The 23,362-nt window shown below is 40.9% G+C and overlaps 1 protein-coding gene across 1 annotated transcript in view; it reads right to left on the reverse strand.

Annotated features, from left to right (window-relative positions):
• Positions 1 to 3,151, reverse strand: part of LOC148029320 (FAD-dependent oxidoreductase family protein) — a 59,941-nt gene extending 56,790 nt beyond the window's left edge. Inside the window, exon 1 of the mRNA XM_087688097.1 lies at positions 2,201 to 3,151. Within this exon, the coding sequence (XP_087544223.1) occupies positions 2,201 to 2,621 (421 nt within the window). The 5' untranslated portion in view covers positions 2,622 to 3,151. The remainder of the gene's footprint in view (positions 1 to 2,200) is intronic.
• Between the last annotated feature and the right edge of the window lie 20,211 nt (positions 3,152 to 23,362).

Consider the following 23,362-nt stretch of genomic DNA (forward strand, 5'->3'; position numbering starts at 1 on the left):
TTCTTGAACCCCTTACAAGAGAGCAATTAAGGTAAGAAGAGAAACTCATCTTCAAGAGCTTTCGAACAGTTAGATGTACCAAAGGAAGAGCCAGTGTAGCAACATGTTGTTCCAAATATGGGTAATAAGCATAAATAAATGATATCAATGGAACAATCAATACAAATGCAAGGCCAACTTGAAAGTGTAAATCCAATGGTTTTCTAATGACAAGGTAATATGGATCACCCATGATACTTTGATTGATGGCTCTATTTTCCAACCAATGGCTAATAATGCTTTAACCATGGGGATACAAGGATTAAATATATTTGGTATGCAACCACCTATGCATGGTATGCAAGGCCCAATGTATCCAAGTATAGTAAGTGAAATGAAAAATCCAATGTATAGTAATGTTAGCATAATACCGGATCATAGAGTGGCAAGTTCAGCAATACATATTTGCAACCCACTTTGTTTGGGACTCATGGTATTAATGTTGTTCATGCAAATGCTTTATATAATTGCAGCCAATGTTTCATTTTTAACAACAAAGTAAAAGTTCCAAGGATATGTGTGATCCAAAAGGAAAAAGACCTAGACTCTAGGGAAGGTTTTGGGCTATGAAGAGTTAGAGGTAGAGTTTCTATGAGCTTCTTGGTGAAGTTTCAATATTGTTTTACCTACTAAGGATGCAAATGCATGGAGGAGGATGACCTAGCAGATGATCCTTAGTGATACACTTTACCTTGATGTGATTCAATTAGAGCCAATTTCAGATTGAACCATTCAAGTTTAATAGAGTCTAAAAGGTCCAAAGTATTGATTGATGCTCAAGGGGAAGATTGTACTCCACTCCCCTAGTGATGGACAACTCAATTACGTAGCAGATCTTGAATATACTTGGTTTGTATCCAAGGTATTGTATGCGGACAATATTTCTACCTTTGGGATTACTATTCAATGTACTAGTCACTGTGGTTTGGTATACAAATGTGCATGGTTTGCATCTAGAGTCTAAAACTATACATTTACAAGGCTGCTGACATGTATGGAATACATGAAATGTACATTTGGATCTAATGTACATTTACAAGGCATGTATGGGATACATGGATGGTATGCAATGTACATTTGCATGTGATGCAAGAAAAGTGTATTTGCATGAGTTACATATGGTTTGCAGCTGATGTATGCTTAACATGAGTATCATGTGGTACATCATTCCTATGAGGTTTCCTATGAGGTGTTGTCTATGCTCAATTCACGCATTACAATACCTTGGTGGTCAACACCAATGCTCCACCAAGGTCAAAACGATGTTGGGTTCAAGCATGTGGATACATCTCTTAATGTTGCCATCACGGTCTTGCAGCCCTCATTTGAGGGCCTTAGCTACTTTAGAGAGAGGTGGCATATAGAAGAAGGACAGTGTTGCTTCTACAACAAGAAGGGGCATTTTCTTGCAATAAGCTAACAATGTTGCGGAAATAAACAAAGGAGGAAAAAACAGTAAGGATTCTTCATCATTCTCGAATCTCTGTACAGATTCTAGCCATGTGGCGAAGGTCTTAGTGGCCTTGAAATCGTTCTTCAACCCTACTAGTGCTGTCATCCCTTGCAAATTTCCAATGCTAGAGTGGGTGTGTGAGCAGGTGGTGGTGGTGGAGCAAGTTAGCCTCATCTATATGTGCGTATTGGTGGAATCTGAGAGTGGCTTTCTAGAGGCACCAACAAAGTCTGGCAGATTCAAATCATGGAGGCTGTTTGACTTTCAGGATCATGATGGGAGGTTCTCTGATGCATCAAAATGGTACAGAGCTTATCTAATGCAGAAACCCACTGCTGAGGTGCACTGCAGAGTTTTGAGAACAGTTTCCCACTGATAGTGCCACTATATCTGTCAGCTTGCTGGTTTTGTGGTAGATCTGAAACTGCCTCAAGCAAGATACTTCTTTCGTGCAATTTTCACCCATAGCTTGTGGCGAGTAGAATGCTTACAATAGCCATTATTCAAGCTACTTACACGTTGGCGATACGGCAGAGGGACACCAAAACCTCTCAAAGTAGCTAATTACCTTGTCAAAGTTCCCTGCCTGAGGAAAAGTGTTACAATCAATACTACAGATTTATCGGCCAAGGAGATGAAGGATGAGAGTATAGGTGACGAATTTGAATCCTTGAAAACCCACATAGGTGTATGAGTGGCTGTACTAACCAGCACCGGTGGCGCCGGCACAGGGTCGAGCAGCATCAACTACTGCTACTGAGAAATGTGTCCTCGATAAGAGTAGATTGGCAATTGAGAGGCCGATTATACCAGCACCGATGATGACGACATCGAACTGCAGCTTCTCGGAATCTGAAGAGGGCCTAGCAGAAGGCTGTGCAGCAATAATTGGGCGGTACCTTGCTTTGTTGCCTGTCGAAACATGATGCACAAGATGTCTCGGCTGATTCGACGCATGGCCGAGGCAAGCAAGGCGGTTTTTGCCACAGATTAGGCCCTCAGGATGACACAGTTGTAACATATGCCGTTTATTGGTCCAGGAAGAAGAAGAAGAAGAATGTCTGCAGATGGGGCTTGGTGTATGGCAGGCAAGCGAAGCACCATCGCCATATAACAGGATGGACGGCATGTTGCTCTGAAATCAAAGAAGCTTTCAGATGATTCTTCTTCGATTTCTGAATCCTAAGACGCACCGCGGGTCCTGCTTGCGCTAGGGTTTGTCTGGCGGAATGGCGGATGCATGGTGGACTTGTGCTTTACTTTCTTAATCACACGAAAAACAAGATGAAAGAAACTATTCTTCGACATCTCCCAACTTCCCCAGTTCGGAGTCATATACAGACATTTGCATAGGCCAAGAGCCGGCCACACGTAGGCAAACGACCATAACCCTTCTGGCCAAGTTGCAAGTGACAGCCACACCCGAGTTCACCGCCGGTAACACTGCAGCTACCAGTGCGAGGCGGCCATTTTCTCTCTCTCTCTCTCTCTCTCTCTGTGGGTCCTCCACCCCACCCACTCTCTCTCCCTCTCTTAGCTCTCTCAGCAGCTTCGTTCCAGGGAATTTTCTCGCTCATCTTAAAACGTCAATCCCTCCCTCTCTCTCTCTCTCTCTCTCTCTCTGCCAGACCTGACAACGCCCACCAAATCCTTTGACATTCTCTGTCACACAGATGCTCTAGCCTCTCTCTCTCCCAATGTGGGTTTTTTTAAAGGTTGCAGAGCCCTTCGAGAGGCATTTTGACCTTCAAGAGAAGGCAAATATTTTTAAAACCTTGTTATGTAAGGGCAAGTAAAAACAATTTCCTTTCCTAGAGAGAACATGATTTTACAAACCTTGCTATAGAAAGGTAGTTATGGCATGTTTGCTTGGCCAACATTGCAAGCAGGGTTGATTGTGAGAGAGATTCTTCCAAAATGAATCATATCAAGTCTAATGATTGCAATAGATTGTCACTGGAGAGCTTGAATCAACTCATGTTCCTTTCATACAATGGTGTTAAGGACCCTATAGATGTTGATTGGGATGCCATCTATGCAATATGGGATGGATTAAAAGCTCATCGCAATGTTAATGTGGTAGCAACGGAGTTGATATAAGAAAGTATAAGTAATGGTGTGCTTTAATTGTATTGCTATTTCATTTGAGACTATGGATGATTGTAGAGCTATTTTGTTGCCTTTCTAGATTATCTTAATTGATTGAGCTTTAGCCTCAACCTAGCATTGCATTTTTTTTTGGTAATAGCATTATGATTTTTTGAATACTTAAATAATTACTCATATGTTGTACTAGGTTTTAAATATTCCATCATCATATCACGTCAGTATTAAATTTTTATAAATTAATGGACACGAAAAACCAACAAGATGGCTTACATAAATGTCATAGTTATTTTTTTTTCAAATACTATTTTATTAGTTAGCAATGTAAATTTTAGAATACATGTCTATCGAAAGTCAATTTTTTGAAAAAACCCTTCCACAAGAAACATGAGCCATTCAAAGGAAAAAATCTAGGGGACTTTCAAAAGTAAACATTGTGAGTCCCAATCCACCTTGACCTATTCATAATTGCACCTCCATGCCATGATTAAACAACATAGACCTATCAGTATTTCAGAAATATACTCCGGTGCAATTTAAGCTTCTTGCAATGGAAAACATGGACAGTTTTCATCCCACGGGCTTTTGGAAACTCACTCGTTGATGAAAGCCTTAAAGTTAGTGCCTCTTGACATGCTCTCATCTAGGGCTCTATGGAGAGTAAAGTGGCAATCGCTTTTCTTTGGCTCACATCTAGGGCTCACATCTAGCATAAGATGCATAGATGTCTCCAAGCATTTTGAATGCGAATGGTCTCTGGTCTCTAAAACAGTCACCAAGTTTGTATCATCTTTGGGAAGAAAAGGCCGCCACTTGAAATAATAGCGTGAAACTGAATCCAAGCTAGGAGAAGTCAAAAAAGGATTCAGAGCTTTGCATGGATTTTCTAACTATTGTGGTACCATTGATGTCACAGTTAAAGCTTGATTTGCCTCCATTGGAAAGTGGAGCAATTTGGTTCAATCGTTATGGCTACTATATTATGATAGTGCAAGGGATTATGGACATTGATATGTATTATTTCCACGTCAACATTAGATGGTCTGGGTCTACATATGACATGCAAATGCTGCAAAACTTAATATTCTTCAAGATCTACCATGGTAAAAAAGGATTGATAGGCTCTCTCTTAGGAGTTTGCAGAGCTACACATCAAAGAGTTCCTTGTCATCAATGATGGTGGATGCCCTCTTTTGCTATTGTGTATCACCCTCTTTCAAAGGAATGAGTGAACCAGTGAATATAGGTGCAGCTTCAACTATACGTAGTCATCAACCAAGATTGTGGTTGAGTAGGCTTTCAATAAACTCAAACATCCTTGGCTTTATCAAGGTAAAACTATCCAAAACCTTGACCTACATTCATTGCCAAAGACTGCAAGTGCATGTTGTATTTTACACAACATTCTTATTAACCATGAGAAGAAAGATGCATAGGTCATAGATCAATTAGATTTGAATGATCCTTTAGTCAACAATGCTCGTTCTTGTACTACTTTGACTAAGATGATGAGGTTTTCATGGCTTCTCAACATAGGGAGGGAGGGAGAGTTTGTAAGAAATGATTTCATGGAATACACAAACGCTATGAGGGAAGGCAACAATGTGTGACATACTTTTTTATAGTTTCCTTTGTTGCAACCTCTTTAATTTCCCCAGCAGCAAATCAAGCTTTGTTTGTTTGCCAAATTATTTGGCTCACATAATGTAGTGCATGAATATCATCATTTTATCAATTTTTAATTGTAGATCTATTTTGCCTCATGTTGGCTATGCCTCCAATGATATGCACACATTTTCCAACAAATGTTGATTGAAACATGTATGCTTGTGTGTTTTCTTCAAACCATGGCATGTCCTTACCTTTCTGCAAAATTGTAACAACAAGATCAATTGATATCAACATGATAAATCTCTCCTTTTTATTTTCAAAAAATCTTTGCATTGAGTTCAATCTTTCAAATGGTTACATTTCTCTCTCCAATAAAGTAATGTATGTCATCCTTTCAAACCAATTCTCAACTTAGGGTCTCCACACTACATGTCATTGCATTAAGGTTAAGTGTATCTCCCATATTTAAGCACTAAATCTTGGTCTTATATAAGCTCTAATTTTAGCAATCAAAAAGGTATGAAATGGTAGCAACAAAAAATTACCATATTACATTCAAAGAGTCAAAGTGCTATTGCTTTTTACAAAGAAAATAAAGAATACTCTCTTGTTCTACTTGAGTTATATAGTTCAATACATCTATTTTCTACATTCTTTGAAATTTGATAAACTATGCATTATGCATAGAGTTTCAAAGTTCAAACCCAAGGGCTTAAAACAAATGTTAATTGATTCCATAATGTGCCTTACAGTGCACAGGAAGAGAGCTTCCTACTAGGAGGTATTGTAACAAAGTGGAAAAAGCACTTATTTTTAGAGAGCATATGTGAGAAATACTCTAGCCACACTACACGAGTATATGCTATATAATATGCTTTTTTTTAGTGATTGATTGAATAATAGAAATCCTCTTCATCTCCTACCTTCTTGTCTTCAACTTCCATGGCTTCCTTTTCTTTCTGTATTTCTCTTTCTATTTCTAGCCTTTATCTCTCCTCATTCAAACTTTCTCTCTTGTCTCCGTCTTCTTTCTTACAAGTGGTATCAAAGCCTAGACTTTTGATCTACTGGATTTCTCATGTTTCTCCATATCTATGTGCTTAGTTTGACTTTAGCAAATCCAAGGTGGCAAGTACATTAGACACATGGTTAGGCACTTGTAAGCCTTTTACATGCAATACTGACCATCTTTGAGGCTTTGACAAGATTTCTAGACAAGTTTGGCATCATCATGGCCAAAATAGCAAGTCATGGACCGAGTTTCAATCATTTTGACAAGCATTTTGGATAAAGAAAGCTATTTGGGGTTAGTAGAGCTATAAGTTGTCACTACTCTTGAAAGTCTAGATTTATTTTTCCCTTTCCTCAAGCTTTCATTGAGAAGCCAATCAAAATCTCTTTTTCTCTTTCAAACCTTGGCATACATTAAGCATTTGGCACTTAGATTTGCTTCTTCATTCCATTTTCTTCAACATTATATCCCTTTGTATCAAAGAGAGATTAGTCCACAATAAGAAACAACACCAAAATTTGCAGTGCAATTTTTGGACTAATCTTGGCTATTTTTCTCAATATCAATGCTACAAAGTATCTCTACAGTGCTTCTTTTGGTCTTTGGCAAGGGACATCTCTAAGAATCATTAACATTTGAGCATTCTTCTTCCTCTTCAAGATCTTGCAAACCCTAGACATGGCACCCATGAAAGCTTGGTTACAAGCTTCAAATCTTCAATGATTTCTTAAACTAAACACTTCATGTTAGCCCGAGGATCCATCTACATCAAGGTTTTTTGAAGAAATCAAATATATTGAGCAAAAATGGCAAGATTTCATCCATGGGATCTCTTATGGACTCAAGATTTAAAGAAAATGGTTATAATGAATCAATTTCTTGCCTTTGATGCTTGAATTAGATTTTTGGATCCAATACCCAAACCAAAGCCTCAATTGATTAACTATTTGAATCTAGCACTCAAATCATGTCTCAATTTGCTCAATAGATACAATTCCAAATGGGAGAAAAGGAGAATAAGAGAAGGCTTAACATCCAAGTAACGATACTGAAGAAAGAAGCTCAAGTGAGAGCACGGATAAGCGAAAGCACTGGAGATGTGAGCTATGGTAGATGGAGCAAGAGAGCAAGAGAGAGAGACTCAAGATTTGGGAACTTCAACAATCACAATGTATAACCAATCTCCCTTATTCTATTATTCATCATTATGAAAGAATAAAGAATGAAGTGATAGTGATGGGCATTTGCCACCTGTAGTGTCTAGGTATGCAAGTACTGTCAATGTAGTGACTACACTGACATCGTAGACATAGCTGCCTTTATCCCCAACAACCTTCCACTTAAAGGCAAATGTGCCTCTAGTGAGAAGAAAACAAGAAAAAAGTGGCAAAGTACAAATGTACATAAAGTAAAATAGGACGAGGAAAGATGTCATCTCATCCAACGCCCATCACCTGCCCTAAGGAAGAAAAAATGCTATGCTGAGAGACTTTTAGTGAGCAAATTTATAGGATTTTGGTCCGTTGAGATCTTGATAAGCTCAATGACTTGTCCTCAATGACCTCTAATAAAGTGGTAATGCACCTCAATGTACTTTGTCTTTGCATGAAAACTGGATTCTTAACCAACTAAATAACATTCATGGAATTCTAATGCAGTGCAGGGACCACATCAGTAATATAAAGATTTGTGGCCAAATGGCCTAACTAGAGAGTCTCCTTACAAGCTTAAATGGTTGCAACATACTTTGTATCTATAATAGATAGGGCCATGTATTTTTGCACCCTAAACATCCAAGAAATAGTACATCGCATAAAGGTGAAGACATATCTTCCTATTGTATGTACGTCCTACATAATCAAAGTCAATGTACCCAATGGCTCCTATATCTTGGCTACCATAGCATATATACATATCTGTAGTGCCCTTAAGGTACCTCATGATGCCCTTCACAGCATCCCAATGCTCTTGGCCAAGTGTAGCCATATAGCGTGCCACAACTCCCACTACAAATGTTGTGTCAAGACGAGTGGCTATCATGGTATACATCAAATTATCCACTATGGATATATAAGGGATCTTAAGGTACCTCATGATGCCCTTCACAGCATCCCAATGCTCTTGGCCAAGTGTAGCCATATAGCTACCACAACTCCCACTACAAATGTTGTGTCAAGACGAGTGGCTATCATGGTATACATCAAATTATCCACTATGGATATATAAGGGATCTTAGTTATCTCAGCCTTCTACTCATCAAAATGGCTATCATGGTATGCATCAAACTATCCACCACTATGGATGTACAAGGAATCTTGGCTATCTTTGCCTTTTGCTAATCAAAATGTGGACAATTGGTATGACTAGCCTTCACATTATCACAAATCATGTAATGGGGGGACTTACTTGAGATGTTACACCAAACACACACCATACACACAAGAGGAAGCTCACCTTAGAACATAAGAAGAGAGATAGAAGCCAAAACATTTTTTTTGTTTGTTTTTTTTTACACACAATACAATATACACAAAGTAACTAAGTCAAACAATGCAGTATCTCCCTTTCTCACATAAAGAGAGTTATCAATATAAAAAACATAAAAGCCAATGTTGACAATATACTCTTTGACATTGTTAGACTATGCTTTGGTGTTTGCTTTGGCCTAAAGAGCACCCTTTTTAACCTGCACACATATGTGGGATGCTCTAAATCCTTATAACCTAGTGGTTGCTCCATATACACCTCTTCTTGTAGTTCACCATGCAAGAAGGCATCCTTTCTATCCATTTTCTGCAAACTCCAACCTTTGGTTTGCTGCCAAAGTAATCACACATCTAATAATTGCCATCCTAGCAATAGGAATAAATGTCTCTTCATAATCTATGCCATATGTTTAAGTAAAGCCTTTTGCAATCAACCTAGTCTTATACTTGCTAAATAAAATCATTTGCATTATGCTTGATTTTGTAAATCCACTTATAGCCAATACCTTTCTTTCCCTCAGGCAATGGTACTAGATCCCATCTCCTCATCCATTGCTATATCCCAAAATGAGCATGACCAGCAAAATCCTCAAAGCAAGTGGGCTCAACATCCTCAACCACCTTTACCATATAAGCATAATGGTGAGTTGCATAACCTTCAAAACTAAATCTTTTAACAGGGTAGCCAACCTTACTAGACTTGCATACCATTGGATCACTTAATGGAGCCTTTACATTACCATATGCTCTCTGTAGACTTAGTGTCTTGTTGAATGAATACCAAGCTCATCATCCAAACTCTCTAAAAAACTAAAATATCTATCAAACCCCAAATGACTAGCAAATGCATCATTACCAATTGACACTTTCTTATTCCCTTTGTCTTTATCTACAACACTAGTAGATGCACTTGAAGATAAAAGACAACTCTTTAGTCTCCCAAACAAAGGGCTAACACTAGATGTAATACCAAATGATATTTCTACTCCACTAAGGCTCCACTATTCTTGCTTTTCTTTCTACACATAACTATCATGATGATGATCATCATCAAGTGCATCACCTCTAGATATATACCAACTACTCATCTCATAAAAAATAATATCCGTGCTCACTTTAAACTCACCTATGATAGGGCTAATACAATGATATCCTTTCTGCTCTAAAGAGTATCTAATAAAAATACATTTTTTAGCCTTTGGATCAAGCTTTTTTCATAGGTCATCTGGCACATGAACATATGCAATACAACCAAATAGTTTCAAGTGTGATGCATTGGGCTTCTTACCTATAAAGCATTCTTCAAGGGTCACCCCATGAACTGAAACTGTGGGAGTTATGTTCATAATATAGATAGCAGTATGAACAGCTTCAAACAAAAAAAGTTAAGGCTTTTTTTTTGCCGTCAATGCCTATGCAACTTTTGTAATATGTCTATTTTTCCTTTATGTAATCTCATTTTGTTGTAGGATATACCTACAAGTAAATTATCTCTTTATCCCATGAGATCTCAAGATTGAACTCATCATTAGAAATGTGCTCTCCCCCTCCATTTGACCTCAAGCACTTAACTTTCTAGTATGTTTTTGTTTCAATAGTAGCTTTCAAAGTTTTAAAGTGCTCAAATACATCACTCTTCTCCTTCATGAAATACACCCACAACTTTCTTGAAGAATCATCAATAAACGTGACCAAATATTTATTGTCACAAAGATATATGTTTTGTGTAGGTTTCCAAACATGTGTATGCACAACATTAAGTATATTCCTACTCACATCTCTATTATGCGAAAAAGGTTGTCTCGCGTACTTACCAAACTAACATGCTTCATACACTTTATGAAATTCTGTAACTCTAAAAACAAGTAATCGTGTAGCCAATCCTTTGAACTACATTAATTTTAGTCTTTCCACATTTGCATGTTCAATATATTTGTGCTATATTTCAATATATGCAACTACTACTTTGCCTTTAGTATACATAGCAACATTCATAACAATAATTTTAGCATCTAAAGTGAACATGTGGATAACTCTACTTCCTTTTGCGATCAACCTACACTTATAATTAAAATCTTCCACAAAATTAATAACCTTTTTGCATTAAATCAAACATATTGGCCTTACTCTACCATTTGGCCAAGAGACATCAAATTATTTGTGATGGATGGCACATGTAATACATTTGATACACTCGTTATTCGATCATCATATAAGGACAAGGAAACTTTGTCGATGTGTAAACTTGGGCGGTATGAATCATCACCAGTTTGTACATGACTTGGATTTTGTAAATCCTAGATCTCTCCAATCCTTTCAAAATGGTTGGTTATATGATAAGATGCATATGAATCGACATGCCATACATCATCATGTGTCCCCTTTCTTGTAATAGCATTCATCATATGCTACATAACAAATAGACACTTACTTTTGTCTTTATTTTGTCAGGAAAACAATGCATAGTTTCCTTATTGCAATTTAGCACTATAGATATTATTTTTCTTAGCATAACATTGGGCTGCAATATGATATGTTTTAGTAAAATAATGGCAAACAATATCAGAATTGCTAGAACCTCTACTTTTCCATTCACCTCTTCCTCTAGAACTCCCCTTGTCTCTAAAGTTTCCAAGGCCTCTTGAAATTTGTATTTTACCAAAGTGTTGATTTAACATGTTTTGCTGGTTATCACTAGCACATCCCATACCATGATATCTTGAAGAGGATCTACCACATCCCCTTCCTAAACTTGAGTAAAATTCTTGGACATGTTTGCCACTTCTTTCAGATGATTCATCCTACATATTGATTTCTTCAGTGATCATGAGAGAGACCAACTAACTCATAAGAAACTAGAAATTGCTTTTGTATATACACGTAAGTGATAAATGATTTTTAGGTCTTCTGATTATTAAAGCCATCCAAAGTAGATGAAACCAAATCATCATCATCAAGCATTACATCAATAGTTTCTAAGGCATCTACAATGCTTATCACCTTCAAAACATACTCATTTACAAACATATTTCCTTTCTTCGAGGTATTTAACTCTTGCTTGAGTTGAATCTTTCATATCGTTGTATTTACTGAAAACATGTTCTTAAAAATTGTCCAAGCTATGTGTGAAGTTTTGTACTTTTCTTCACTTGAAATAAAATCATAGAGGCATTCTCTAATAAGAAAGTTTATCAACACAAAACTTTCATGATAGATAATTGTTATTGTTTAACTTCTCAATGATGGGGTTCCCATTGTTCTTTACCATTATCACAAAATTGATATGAAATGGTAAGCAACTCTTCTATAACCTTTCACAACAAGTGCATAACAATAGACTAAGTAATCTTCTTCACTGAAATAATACACGTAATTTGTAACCTATTAGAATATAAAACTTGTGTTTTTTTGCATACAAACACCTCAGAACTTACAAATTCAAAATTTGTAACTTATGCACCCACTTTTGGTTGACACGATCAAAATCACAATCTTATGGGTCTAAAATGGGGCCTAAAACGGCCTTAGATTGGCTAAAAAAGCAACGACACAAGCCTTAAAGGGATGATTTGCAATATATATAGTGCTCAGTTGCCTTGCTTTCGATGCCTCCACAGGCACTATCCAAGAGAGAGAGAGAGAGAGAGAGAGAGAGTGTGTGTGTGTGTATATGTGTAGAAGAATGGGAGAGTTTCTTACCCATTTCTTGCTTGCTCAAATCCTTGCTTCTTCTCCTTCACTTCAACTTTCAAAACTAGCCTCTCTTAGTGGCATTGTTGTGATACCATGCATCAATTTGCATGGTGGGGGTACTTGATTGAGCTGCTACACCAAACACACATACGTATACACAATAAAATGCCCACTCAAGAACACAAGAAGAGAGATGGAGGTCAAAATGTTTTTTTGCTCATTTTTTCTTATTCTTTTGTACACACAATACAACATACACAAAGTATATATAAGATATAGTATAAAGGAAAGTGGCCTATTGAGTCAGATAATGTATAATTGACTATACTAATCAACTGGCACTATAACTATGCTAGTCATAGGTAGTATAAGAAATCAAATATAATAAGTGATAATAAGTAAATGGCCATGTGAGAAACATAATGACTACTGATGTGCTAAGTGTAGATATACAGACCCATTTAATTAGATAGTCCATCATCAATATCTGCACGTATTGAGCTTAGTATCTCAACACACATGAGAAGGCAAAGGATAGCTAATAAGCCTAACATTCTACATACAAAACCGCTCAAGGACCTTTTGAATGTACTTTTATTGTGATAAGTAAAGGAGCTCCTTAGAGAGATCATATGTAATGCATATCCCAAGAATATGTAAAGCATGTTCCATATCTTTCATCTCAAAGCTTTTCTTGAGCTAACTTTTCAAGAAATCTAGCTCATTATGAGCATTCCCAGCAATCAACATAGCATATACATAGAATCCCAAAATTATAAGGTTGCCATCAAATACCTTCTTTGTATATAAATACGTATTCATATCACTACGAGTATATCCCTTACAAATGTATAAAAGCATCAAACTTTGTTGGGGGTAAATGTACTTATGCTTAGCCACTTGTATATTACTACACTAACAATACATGTACACTTGTACATTGTAGGTGGTGGGTGTCCATCACTATCACTTCATTCTTTATTATTTCAATGACATTTGAATAAAGGGAAGGCTAGTCCAGGAGAGAAAAAAGAAAAGATAGTATAACATGTACACATGTACAACATGATAAGGAAAAAGACGTCATCTCATCCAATGCCCATCAATCTCCTGAGGAAGGCAAAGCGCTCAGTAGTAGTGAGGCTCTTTGTGAGTAAGTCTGTAGGATTTTGCTCAATTGGAATTTTGACAAGGTCAACAAACCTGTGCTCAATGACCTCGCGAATGAAGTGATACCTCACCTCAATATGTTTTGTCTTCGCATGGAAGACAAGATTCTTGGCCAACTGAATGGCACTCATAGAATCCGAATGCAGTGTAGGCATAACATAAGTCATACCAAGGTCTGCAATCAAACAGCCTAACCAGATAGCCTCCTTGCAAGCCTCTATGGCTACAATATACTCGGCCTCTGTAGTAGGAAGAGCCGCACACTTCTGCACCTTGGACATCCAAGATATACCCCCTTCAGCATAGCTAGAAGTAGACTTCCTACTATCTGTGTGCCCTGCATAATTGGAGTCAGTGTACCCTATGACTCCTATATCATGGCTGCCATAACAAAGACACATCTTTATTGTGCCCTTCAAGTACCTCGTGATATCCTTCATGGCATCCCAATGTTTTTTGCCAGCTGTAGCCATATAACGTGTCACAACCTCAACTGCAAAAGCTATATTTGGACGAGTGGCTATCATGGCATATATAAGGCTGCGCACGGCTGATGCATAGGGAATCTTGGCCATCTCGGCCCTCTGCTCATCTGTCTGCGGACAACGGCTTATGAAACCTTCACATGAGAAGGTAATGGACAATCAATAGGCTTAATATCTTGCATATGGAAGCGCTCAAGTACTTTGTTAACCCTCAAACGAATAAAGATGGAAAATTCGAAAAGGTTGAAGCAAAAGACAAGGCCAAGGCAAAAGTGAAACGGAAGACGAATGTGCGCCAATAAAAATATGGAAACATAAGAAGTGAAGAAAAGTCCTAAATAAAGAAAAAAAGGTGCACAAGAAAAAGCGCAAGTCAATAGTTTTGTAAAAAAGAGCAAGGCGCACCATGATTTATTTTAAGAGTGACATGCTCTCACCCGTGTAATTTGTAAAGGTAGATGGGCAGTAGGAAGGAAGCTAGGAGGACAATGAGAAAAAGGGACTAGGCCATGGTCCACCATGTAAAAAAAAGGGGATAAGGGGATGACCGCCCAAAAGGGATTTAGAGTTTTGTATATAAAGTTGAAAAGTGAATGAGAAGCTCATTCTTGTGTGTGGCCAAAAGTGACTCTCTTCCTCTTCTTCTTCTTCTTCTTCTTCTTGTTTGCTTGAGCTTGTGCTTGAGAGAGGGAGTGAGTGTGTGAGGGTGAGGGACCGGGGAGGAGAAGCTCTCCATCTTCTCCTCTCTTCTCCTCTTCTCTTCTATTCTCTTGTCTTGCTCATAGCGATGGAGCTTGGAGGGTGGAACTTGAGGATGGAGCTTGCTTAAAGCTTGCACTTGGATCGTGGAGCTGCCGGAGTGCGTGGGAGAGGAGGTAACTTGATCAACATGGAGGTAAGCTCACTACACCCATAGATATGGATGGCGTGTGGCGCGCCATGATTTATTTTAAGAGCGTCGGCGTGCAATTTGTAAAGGTAGATAGGTGGTAGGAAGGAAGCTAGGAAGATAGAAGGACAATGGGAAAAAGGGCCTAGGTCGTTGCTCGCCATGTAAAAAAGGGGATAAGGGGATGACCGCCCAAAAGGGATTTAGGGTTTTGTATATGTAGTTGAAAAGTGAATGAGAAGCTCATTCTTGTGTATGGCCAAAAGTGGCTCTCCTCCTCCTCCTCCTCCTCCTCTTCTTCTTCTTCTTCTTCTTCTTCTTACTTGCTTGAGCTTGTGCTTGAGAGAGGGAGTGTGAGAGTGTGAGGGAGTGAGTGTGTGAGGGTGAGGGACCAGGGAGGAGAAGCTCTCCATCTTCTCCTCTCTTCTCCTCTTCTCTTCTCTTCTCTTGTCTTGCTCGCGGCGATGGAGCTTGGAGCATGGAGCTTGAGGATGGAGCTTGCTTGAAGCTTGCACTTGGATCGTGGAGCCAGTGGAGTGCGCGGGAGAGGAGGTAACTCGATTGACATGGAGGTAAGCTCACTACACCCATAAATATGGATGGCACGTCAGCTATGTGAGAGGTAGCCATTAGTACTCGACTTGGAACGCTTGAAACAATAAGTGGTACATGGGTCTTGGCGATTGAGCGAGAGCTCCCACATTTTGGTTCCATTGCCGAGACCAGCGAATTCAAGCCTTGAGCGCTTGCGCGCTTTGAATCGAGTATTGAAGTAGGATTTTCCCCAAACCGGTGCTTGAGGTAGATAGGTAGGAAGTAAGGGAGTTTGAAGAGGTATTCGATCTCCTTAGCAAGTAGATTTTTGTTGTTTTGGACTTGGAAAAGTATGATGGAGTAGTGTAGATATTTTCCTTATGATTTTTTCTTGCATTTAGGAAGGATAGGAGCAAAACATTGGAGCAAACAGTAGGGTTTTCTGTTGCTGTATAACAGGCTAAAACAGGGAAAAGAAGGGCTAAAAATGGAATTTTAGCTTAAATGTTAATAAGGGAGGCAAGACTAAGGTGAGTACAAGCTTGGGTAGGGTGATAAGGGGCCAGGAGTGGCAAGAAAGGCCACATTGTGCATTGTAGGGTTTGAGGAGAGCAAGAGAGAGGGAGAAAGCTTCGTCGTGTAGATCCGCTTCGATCTAGCCATCCAGGAGTTATTTGCCCAGCCCAGGTAATTTCACACCTACATGAGTAGGTTGGATCTGGAGGTGCTCAGTAGGTAGGAAGCCCTCAATCGCTCAGCGTGACGAATTCTTTGAAGTCTGGCAAAAATCGTGTCGCGCTCGACCCGTTTGAGTGACGATGATTTTGGGCCAAGTCCCAGAATCGGCCATCGGCCCACTACCGCTCCATCCAAATTGACCATTCAGACCAACTTTGAAATTCGGCCCTCGGCCCTGCTGACTCGGCCCAACCCCACTCGGACAAGTTGACATTCTACCCGGTCGAATTCACCATTCAGCCCCCTCGGCCCTCGAACGGGCCGAATCGAGCAGTCGGCCCCTGCAATTCGGACTTGTTGGACCAAATTTATATTTTTCAAATTTTAACCTGTAGACAGTGAAACTGACCGAAAGACCATATAGAGCCGAAACGATATCATAGATCGATTCACTATGCTGAAACTTAGAGCAAGTAGCTCAAAATTTGGCTATAAATGGTCCTTCAAATCACGTATGGCATTTACTGTAATGGCCCTACGGGCTGGGGGGACTGCCCCCCCTCCCCTGGACCACCGCAGAGGGGCCTCTGCCCCCTCCGCACCTCCCTCGAGTGGGTTGGAGAGAAAACGCACGCCATGATAGGTCCTCCAAATTAGACCCTAGTGTGATAATGGCTCTACACGAGTATGGATTCTCACTTGCAAAAGAGCAACCAAAAGCCCATACCCAAACAAAGACAAACAGAGACCCTAGAACCTCAATGGGCTAGTCTAGCCAACAAGGGCAAAAATGCCACATTGCAAAAACACGTACGTGTTGTGTTCGGATTGCATCTAGTCAAAAAATGGAAAGCAACAACATCAAGCTACAACATCAAGAATAACTAGACATAACAGTCCTGACGATAGATGCTCCTTGAATAGCACTGCATAGACGATCCAAGACATTAGTGGAGAATCCACATCTGGTCGTGCAGTTGGGGACTCAAGGGCATTGGTCAGAAGGCTTAAATTTACAAGCCAAGACCTGAAGATGAAGACATAGTACCACCTGCTTATCTTAGGGTCAAACTCACTACGAAAAGAGAGTACACTGTTGATGCTTTAATTGATGAAGGAGCAGATTTTAATATCTTGACCTATAAAGCATGGACCCTACTAGGCCAACCAGAGCTCACACCGACTAATGCAACTCTTAGCCCTTACGGGGGACACCCACAAGCACTCATAGGGAAGTGCAAAATCCTTGCAACAATCAAAACTGAAAGCTTGCCTATCCTATTTCATGTTCCTCCAAATAGTGCTAATTACAGGAAGGAAACCCTCCTAGGAAGATCCTTCAAAAGGGCGACCAAGTGTGAGGCTGACTATCAGCACAGAGGATACACCTGACACTACCGGGAGTGAGGATAGTCACAACCTTTAGCAAGGTTAACCTCATCGAACCTCGAGGGAAAGGCAAGGAAGGTGCTAACATAACAGTCATGCCTACTAACGAGAGCAAGGACTTGTTGGAAGAGTTAATACAAGCACAGGTCGAACAACGAGAACCAGTGAGTGAGGCCATGCTTGAAATAAGGAGATTGGGAACTAATGGCAAGGACAGGCTTTGAACTTATAAATATCATAGAAGACCCCAAAAGAAGCCTAAGCCTTATAGACGAAGGCATCGATGGAGAACCAATACAATGCTGAAATGGATATCCAAAGCATTGCTACGTGCTCAAGGATATTATGCAGGTAACCTATGGATTTGGGTACCAAAACCCCCTGCTAAACCACCTCTATCAGCTGAAGGCCAAATTGCATCAAAAGCAACAAAGCACAGGAGGAAATCTAAGAGAAACTCTAGGTCTCGGGGCAAGAAACCAAACATGAGTGTTTGAAAGAAAGAGCCTCAGCATAGCATGCTTAATAAATAGATGTCAGATGTAACCATTGAGTATGCACAAAGACCACTAGTGCTCAAGGAGCTTTTGACTTCCCAAGAGGATAATGAGAGCCAGAGGCACAACGTTGCTCGTAAGAAGGCTGATTGCTCAACAAAGTAAATGGCACAATCATCTAACAGCCTTGAGTAAATCGTTTAGCCAGTGTCAAGTCCACCTAAGAGTCCCATATATCCTACACCCTCTTTTCCTAAATGGACACATGAAGCACAATAGTAGTCATCAAGTGCAGTTGCTCAATCCCAATCTCTATCTCCATCTAAGCTTCCAAATGTCCAAGAGGTGGGACATGACACCATCCGTAGCTCTCAGCCCAAGGATATGCCTGTGCAACCTAATGTGACTAGATCAACTCATGCTCGATCTACACAGGTGAATGCTCAAAGGGCAACAAAAGACACGACCACTTCTGATTGCCCTAGGGACTTAACACCGCAATCCACCAAGAGTAGCCAGCCCACTAGACTAGCCGCTACTACTTCCAATCAGGGATCACAGCAGTCACCTAGGGAGGAGGTGCCGCAACCAGCATCCTTGACAACTCCAGCACTTCCAAAGTACCTAAAGCCTAGGCTTGAGGAGAAACCTCTCGGAGACATGGCCAAGGAGATGGCGCATCTAACCAATCAACCTAGCAAGGCTGTCTAACAGGGTGCAACTACATCCCGTGAGGATACACCAGAGAAGGGGAAAGTTGAGGCCCAACTAAGCATATCAACAACTGACCTAATTGAGGGTTCTGAGTCGTTAAGTTATGCACCTTCATTGACCAAGAAAAAGAGAACAAAACAACAAAAACAACAGCAGTTATAGGTGGTTGTGGACCCCAAGAACATTGAGACCAAGAGCGCTGGAGAGCTGAGAAACAAAGCATCGAGTCCATCAACCAATGAACCCATTGATGTCTTTCCTAATAGCGGCGAAACCTCATACACATCCGTATTCTCTGAAAAATCAAAGCAGTCGTTACCATCAACGGTTGCTTTCAACACTCGATCCACTAACAACAGAACTTGCATTGACCAATCAAGACTGGATACAACACTATAACAATAGGGTGACAAATTTATACCAGTCACATCCAAGGAGAACCATGTCGCAATAACAAACCCTCAGAGAAACATGGAAACCCCGAGAGCATAAGCAATCCTAGCATTGGCCAATCTTGCTCATCTAGGCCTAAGTCCCCCAGCTACGCTAAAGCCTAGGCAAACTCCTAGAACCTTGCATGAGATAGCAACCGAGCAAGCCCTCGTTGAACATAGAAATGTCGTAGAATGCTTAACTAAGTTGGATGCTAAGCTCAAAGTGTTTGCATGTGTCTATGTCCTGGCAGACATGGGTGTATTCTCTAAGGAGCAGCTTGAAGAATACTTGTCATTTCCCCTATCCTTGGAAGTGTAAGAACATCTTGATGAGCACTATGACAGGCTCCTACATAAACGCATGCGACTCACCTTTGACGAGGAAGCGACGAATTACGCTTAACTGTAACATCCAATGATGTGCTCTACCAACCAACTCTCTTAGAGATAGAGAAACTAAAGCGACAATCAGATGGTCGAAGTCAATTTGAAAAATGTTGGTTTGAAAACCGCATTGCAATGGCCGAACTAAGAGCCCAAATTATGACAGTCTCAAAGGAGCGATTGGCCAAATGGCAGTCTCAAAGAGACCCAACCTATGTGGCACCAACTTCCTTTCAAGTGCTGACTGCCATTCAGGGTACGGACTTAGCTGGAACTAGCCAAGAGAACTCTCTGGCTAATAAGGTTCTCACTGAGGAGAAGTTACATGTTGCTAGTAGACTCAGACAAGGTGCCTTGCTACTCGATGTTGCAAAGTATCTATCGTTATTGAGTAAGCTGCCACAATTACTAGATGCATGTGCCACACTCCAATACAATCCGGAGTTCTACAATTGGTTTTTATCCTCGTAAAGTGACATGGATTCATAAATATGTACATAAATGAACAATGAATTTAGTGACCCTCTATAGATAATATCAACACACACAAGCAATGATAGTTAAGCGCAAGGAGAAGAGTTGGGTTTGACAGGCTGAGCTCCTCAGGTTCTCTCTTAGAAGTCGTGTGACCATTCCCGCCTCTAGATGGAGGACATGGAACCCTCATTACCACCATAGGAAGCCCTGACCAACATCTCTAATGGTGTAGACGGGGTATCGTCCCTTTCTATACACCTTTCCCCCTTTCCGGTCTATCCTTCCAAGAATGAGCCCTGCCCCACTCCATGACAACCAATCCACGCAACTTAGCATAAGCCAAGATCTACTAATGGTGGCTGGAGACAAAATGAACATCACCATGGGGGGCATCCCTCTACAACAAACACTGCATGCCTCACCTCTCCCCTCCTCGTCATATGCGCTTGATAACCCACTATATAATCCCTTCCATGCGAATAGTTTTATCCTACCTTAGGGCCTAATCCTTGGTTCGCATTTTGTAGGTCCCCCTACGCTAGCAGTCATGGACCACATAGTGTAGCTGGCATGCAAGGAAGCTCTCCACTATCGAAAAGAGCATAAGGCACTAGTACCCCCACCAGAACGCTATGTGCCTCCTCTAAAGAGGTACATGCCGAAAAGAGGCCCCAAACGACATCACCCAAGATGTAGGCCAAAAACCCCCCAAGCCAAGAGGATGAGGGCTCAAGGGAGCACATGGGGTGTGGCAACACCAGCCATGCAGGCTCCCACTAGATGCTCAAGCACCAGGTGCTCGAAAGAGGAGAGGGCAGCTCGAGACAAGCAAGAATTTGATGCATTGTTTAAAAGCATTCTGGAAACAGTCGCAGCCAGGGACTACACCATCCAGGTCCTGACCAACATCTTCCCTACCCAGTCTCACAGGAGCCCCTCACCGGCACAGCCTCAGTCGCTCGACCACTCGGACTCGCCCCACCTCGTGCAAATAGAGTAGCCCCTATGATATATAAGCAGCTTAACAAAGGCCATCCTGGCATAACTTTTTGTCTTTAAATGGTTAAAGGGGCAAGCTCCCCAGCTATATACACTTTCCTTACCTATTGCTAATATATGCCACGTTTTTAGCAAGCATTGGAATATGCATCATAATCAGCATCATAGGATCTTGATAAAGTAATATCTTGACATGATTGCATCTGTTTGTTGTACTTGATGCATGCGACTTGCATATACTCTTATGAAGTGACAAGTGGATGTAGGACGACACAAGTCTTCGTGCGACCATGTTCAATGCCCAAGTCACCGCAAGACCACCAACCTCACAAAGACCCGCGGCAAAGCCACGCTGCCGAAAGCAAAAGTCACCCTTGCAAGTGCCCACGTCGCATGGCCCAAAGCATGATCTTAACCACTTCCTCTTTCTGGGTTGCACTCTACGCTGGGTACTCACGGTAGCCGTTACCCCAATTGTACCAACGTCGCACATTCCAAAGAGGGTTGCAATGTCTTAAGTGTATCTCCCCATCTCAACGACTGCTTCTCTAACAACGAGGCTAGGGCACAATCATCACTATAATATCCATTTCTTGAAGTTTCGAAGCTCGACATCTCCTAACCCATTGAAAGACTGATAGCCTCAACATATTGCAATGGTTGTTCTCAGGTAAGTCTTTTTTTTTAATAAGAAAAAAAAGAAAAAAGAAAAGAAAAGAAGCACCCATGATCACGACACAGCACCTAGGGGTCCTCAAATTAGGTACGTCTAGTGACCTTGGTCGGCTAGCTCCGTCCCTAGTCCCCTCGCCCTTTCGCATCACCCACAATTGTTCAGGGCACATCAAGGGTAGGACATACCCCGAGAGCTTGTCTCGCCTATAGTTAGACCTGTTACCCTGACCCATTCGCACGATTCCCTCTTGCACTCTACCTTAATACCATTGCAAACAACTGTGGTAAGCACCGCAAGAATGGCCATGAAAAGTACACCGTGCTCATCAAGCAAGTCCAATAGCTCCTAGCTCTACTGAAAGTGCGGTGTCCCTATGTTTAATTATGCTGCGTCATGCAGCCACAATGCAAAGGATGTCTCACACACCTTCATGTGTACTTCTTCTCAACATGGACAACTTTGCTTCATTCACACATTGTTACAAGAAACCAGCTCGTGGTCTTCTAACTACGTAATATCTAAGTATGCACGAGTACTCACATAATATCTACATCAAAATATATACACAGTTTGGGTCCTCAAGTGCAGGACAATACTCTCAACTTGCTTAGAGTTCGACCTGTCTCCCAAACTAATTGAACTATATCTTGTGCACAATAGAGAAGACTAGCACTACCCCTAGGGAGAGGCCACCTATGAGAGGTTTTCAATTGCAGGTATTGAAGACTTCAACGAAAGTGTTGTTCTCTCTTCATCGATACCCAACTCTGAATTCTTATCCTTTATCATCCTACAAGCCCGCCAAGAATCATCACATGCAGAATCCCCAACAAACCAACACTTGTGCTGGCCATCAGTGCAATCCCCAACAAAGAACATCCCTACCACCAACTCCAACAACCCTACCACCAGCCACCTAGGCCACCAACGTGGCCCCAATGACCTTCTTCCACACCACCACCAACACTCCTCCCCGCCAACCACCGATGTCCCTTCCACCCAAATCTTCAGTGCAAGTCAAAGCTTGCTACCTATGATGGTGAGTGCCATTGGACTGACACTCATCTAGGAGGGGGGTAATGTTGACCCTCAAATGAACAAAGATGGAAAATCCAAAAAAGCTGAAGCAGAAGACAAGGCCAAGGCGAAAGTGAAATGGAAGACGAAGGTGCGCCAAGAAAAATATGGAAACACAAGAAGTACAGAAAAGTCCTAAATAAGGAAAAAAAGGCGCACAAGAAAAAGCGAAAGTCAATACTTTTGTAAAAAAGTGCAAGGCGCACCATGATTTATTTTAAGAGTGCCGGGCTCTCACCCGTGCAATTTGTAAAGGTAGATGGACGGTAGGAAGGAAGCTAGGAAGATAGGAGGAAAATGGAAAAAAGGGCCTAGACCATGAACCGCCATGTAAAAAAGGGGATAAGGGGATGACGGCCCAAAAGGGATTTAGGGTTTTGTATATAAAATTGAAAAGTGAATGAAAAGCTCATTCTTGTGTGTGGCCAAAAGTGGCTCTCCTTTTCTTCTTCTTCTTCTTCTTATTCTTCTTGCTTGCTTGAGCTTGTGCTTGAGAGAGGGAGTGTGAGAGTGTGAGGGAGTGAGTGTGTGAGGGTGAGGGATCGGGGAGGAGAAGCTC

The sequence above is a fragment of the Lygodium microphyllum genome, chromosome 11 (assembly GCF_053477565.2).
Source record: "Lygodium microphyllum isolate KBCC chromosome 11, Lygodium_microphyllum_v1.1.10, whole genome shotgun sequence".
Classification (NCBI taxonomy): domain Eukaryota; kingdom Viridiplantae; phylum Streptophyta; class Polypodiopsida; order Schizaeales; family Lygodiaceae; genus Lygodium; species Lygodium microphyllum.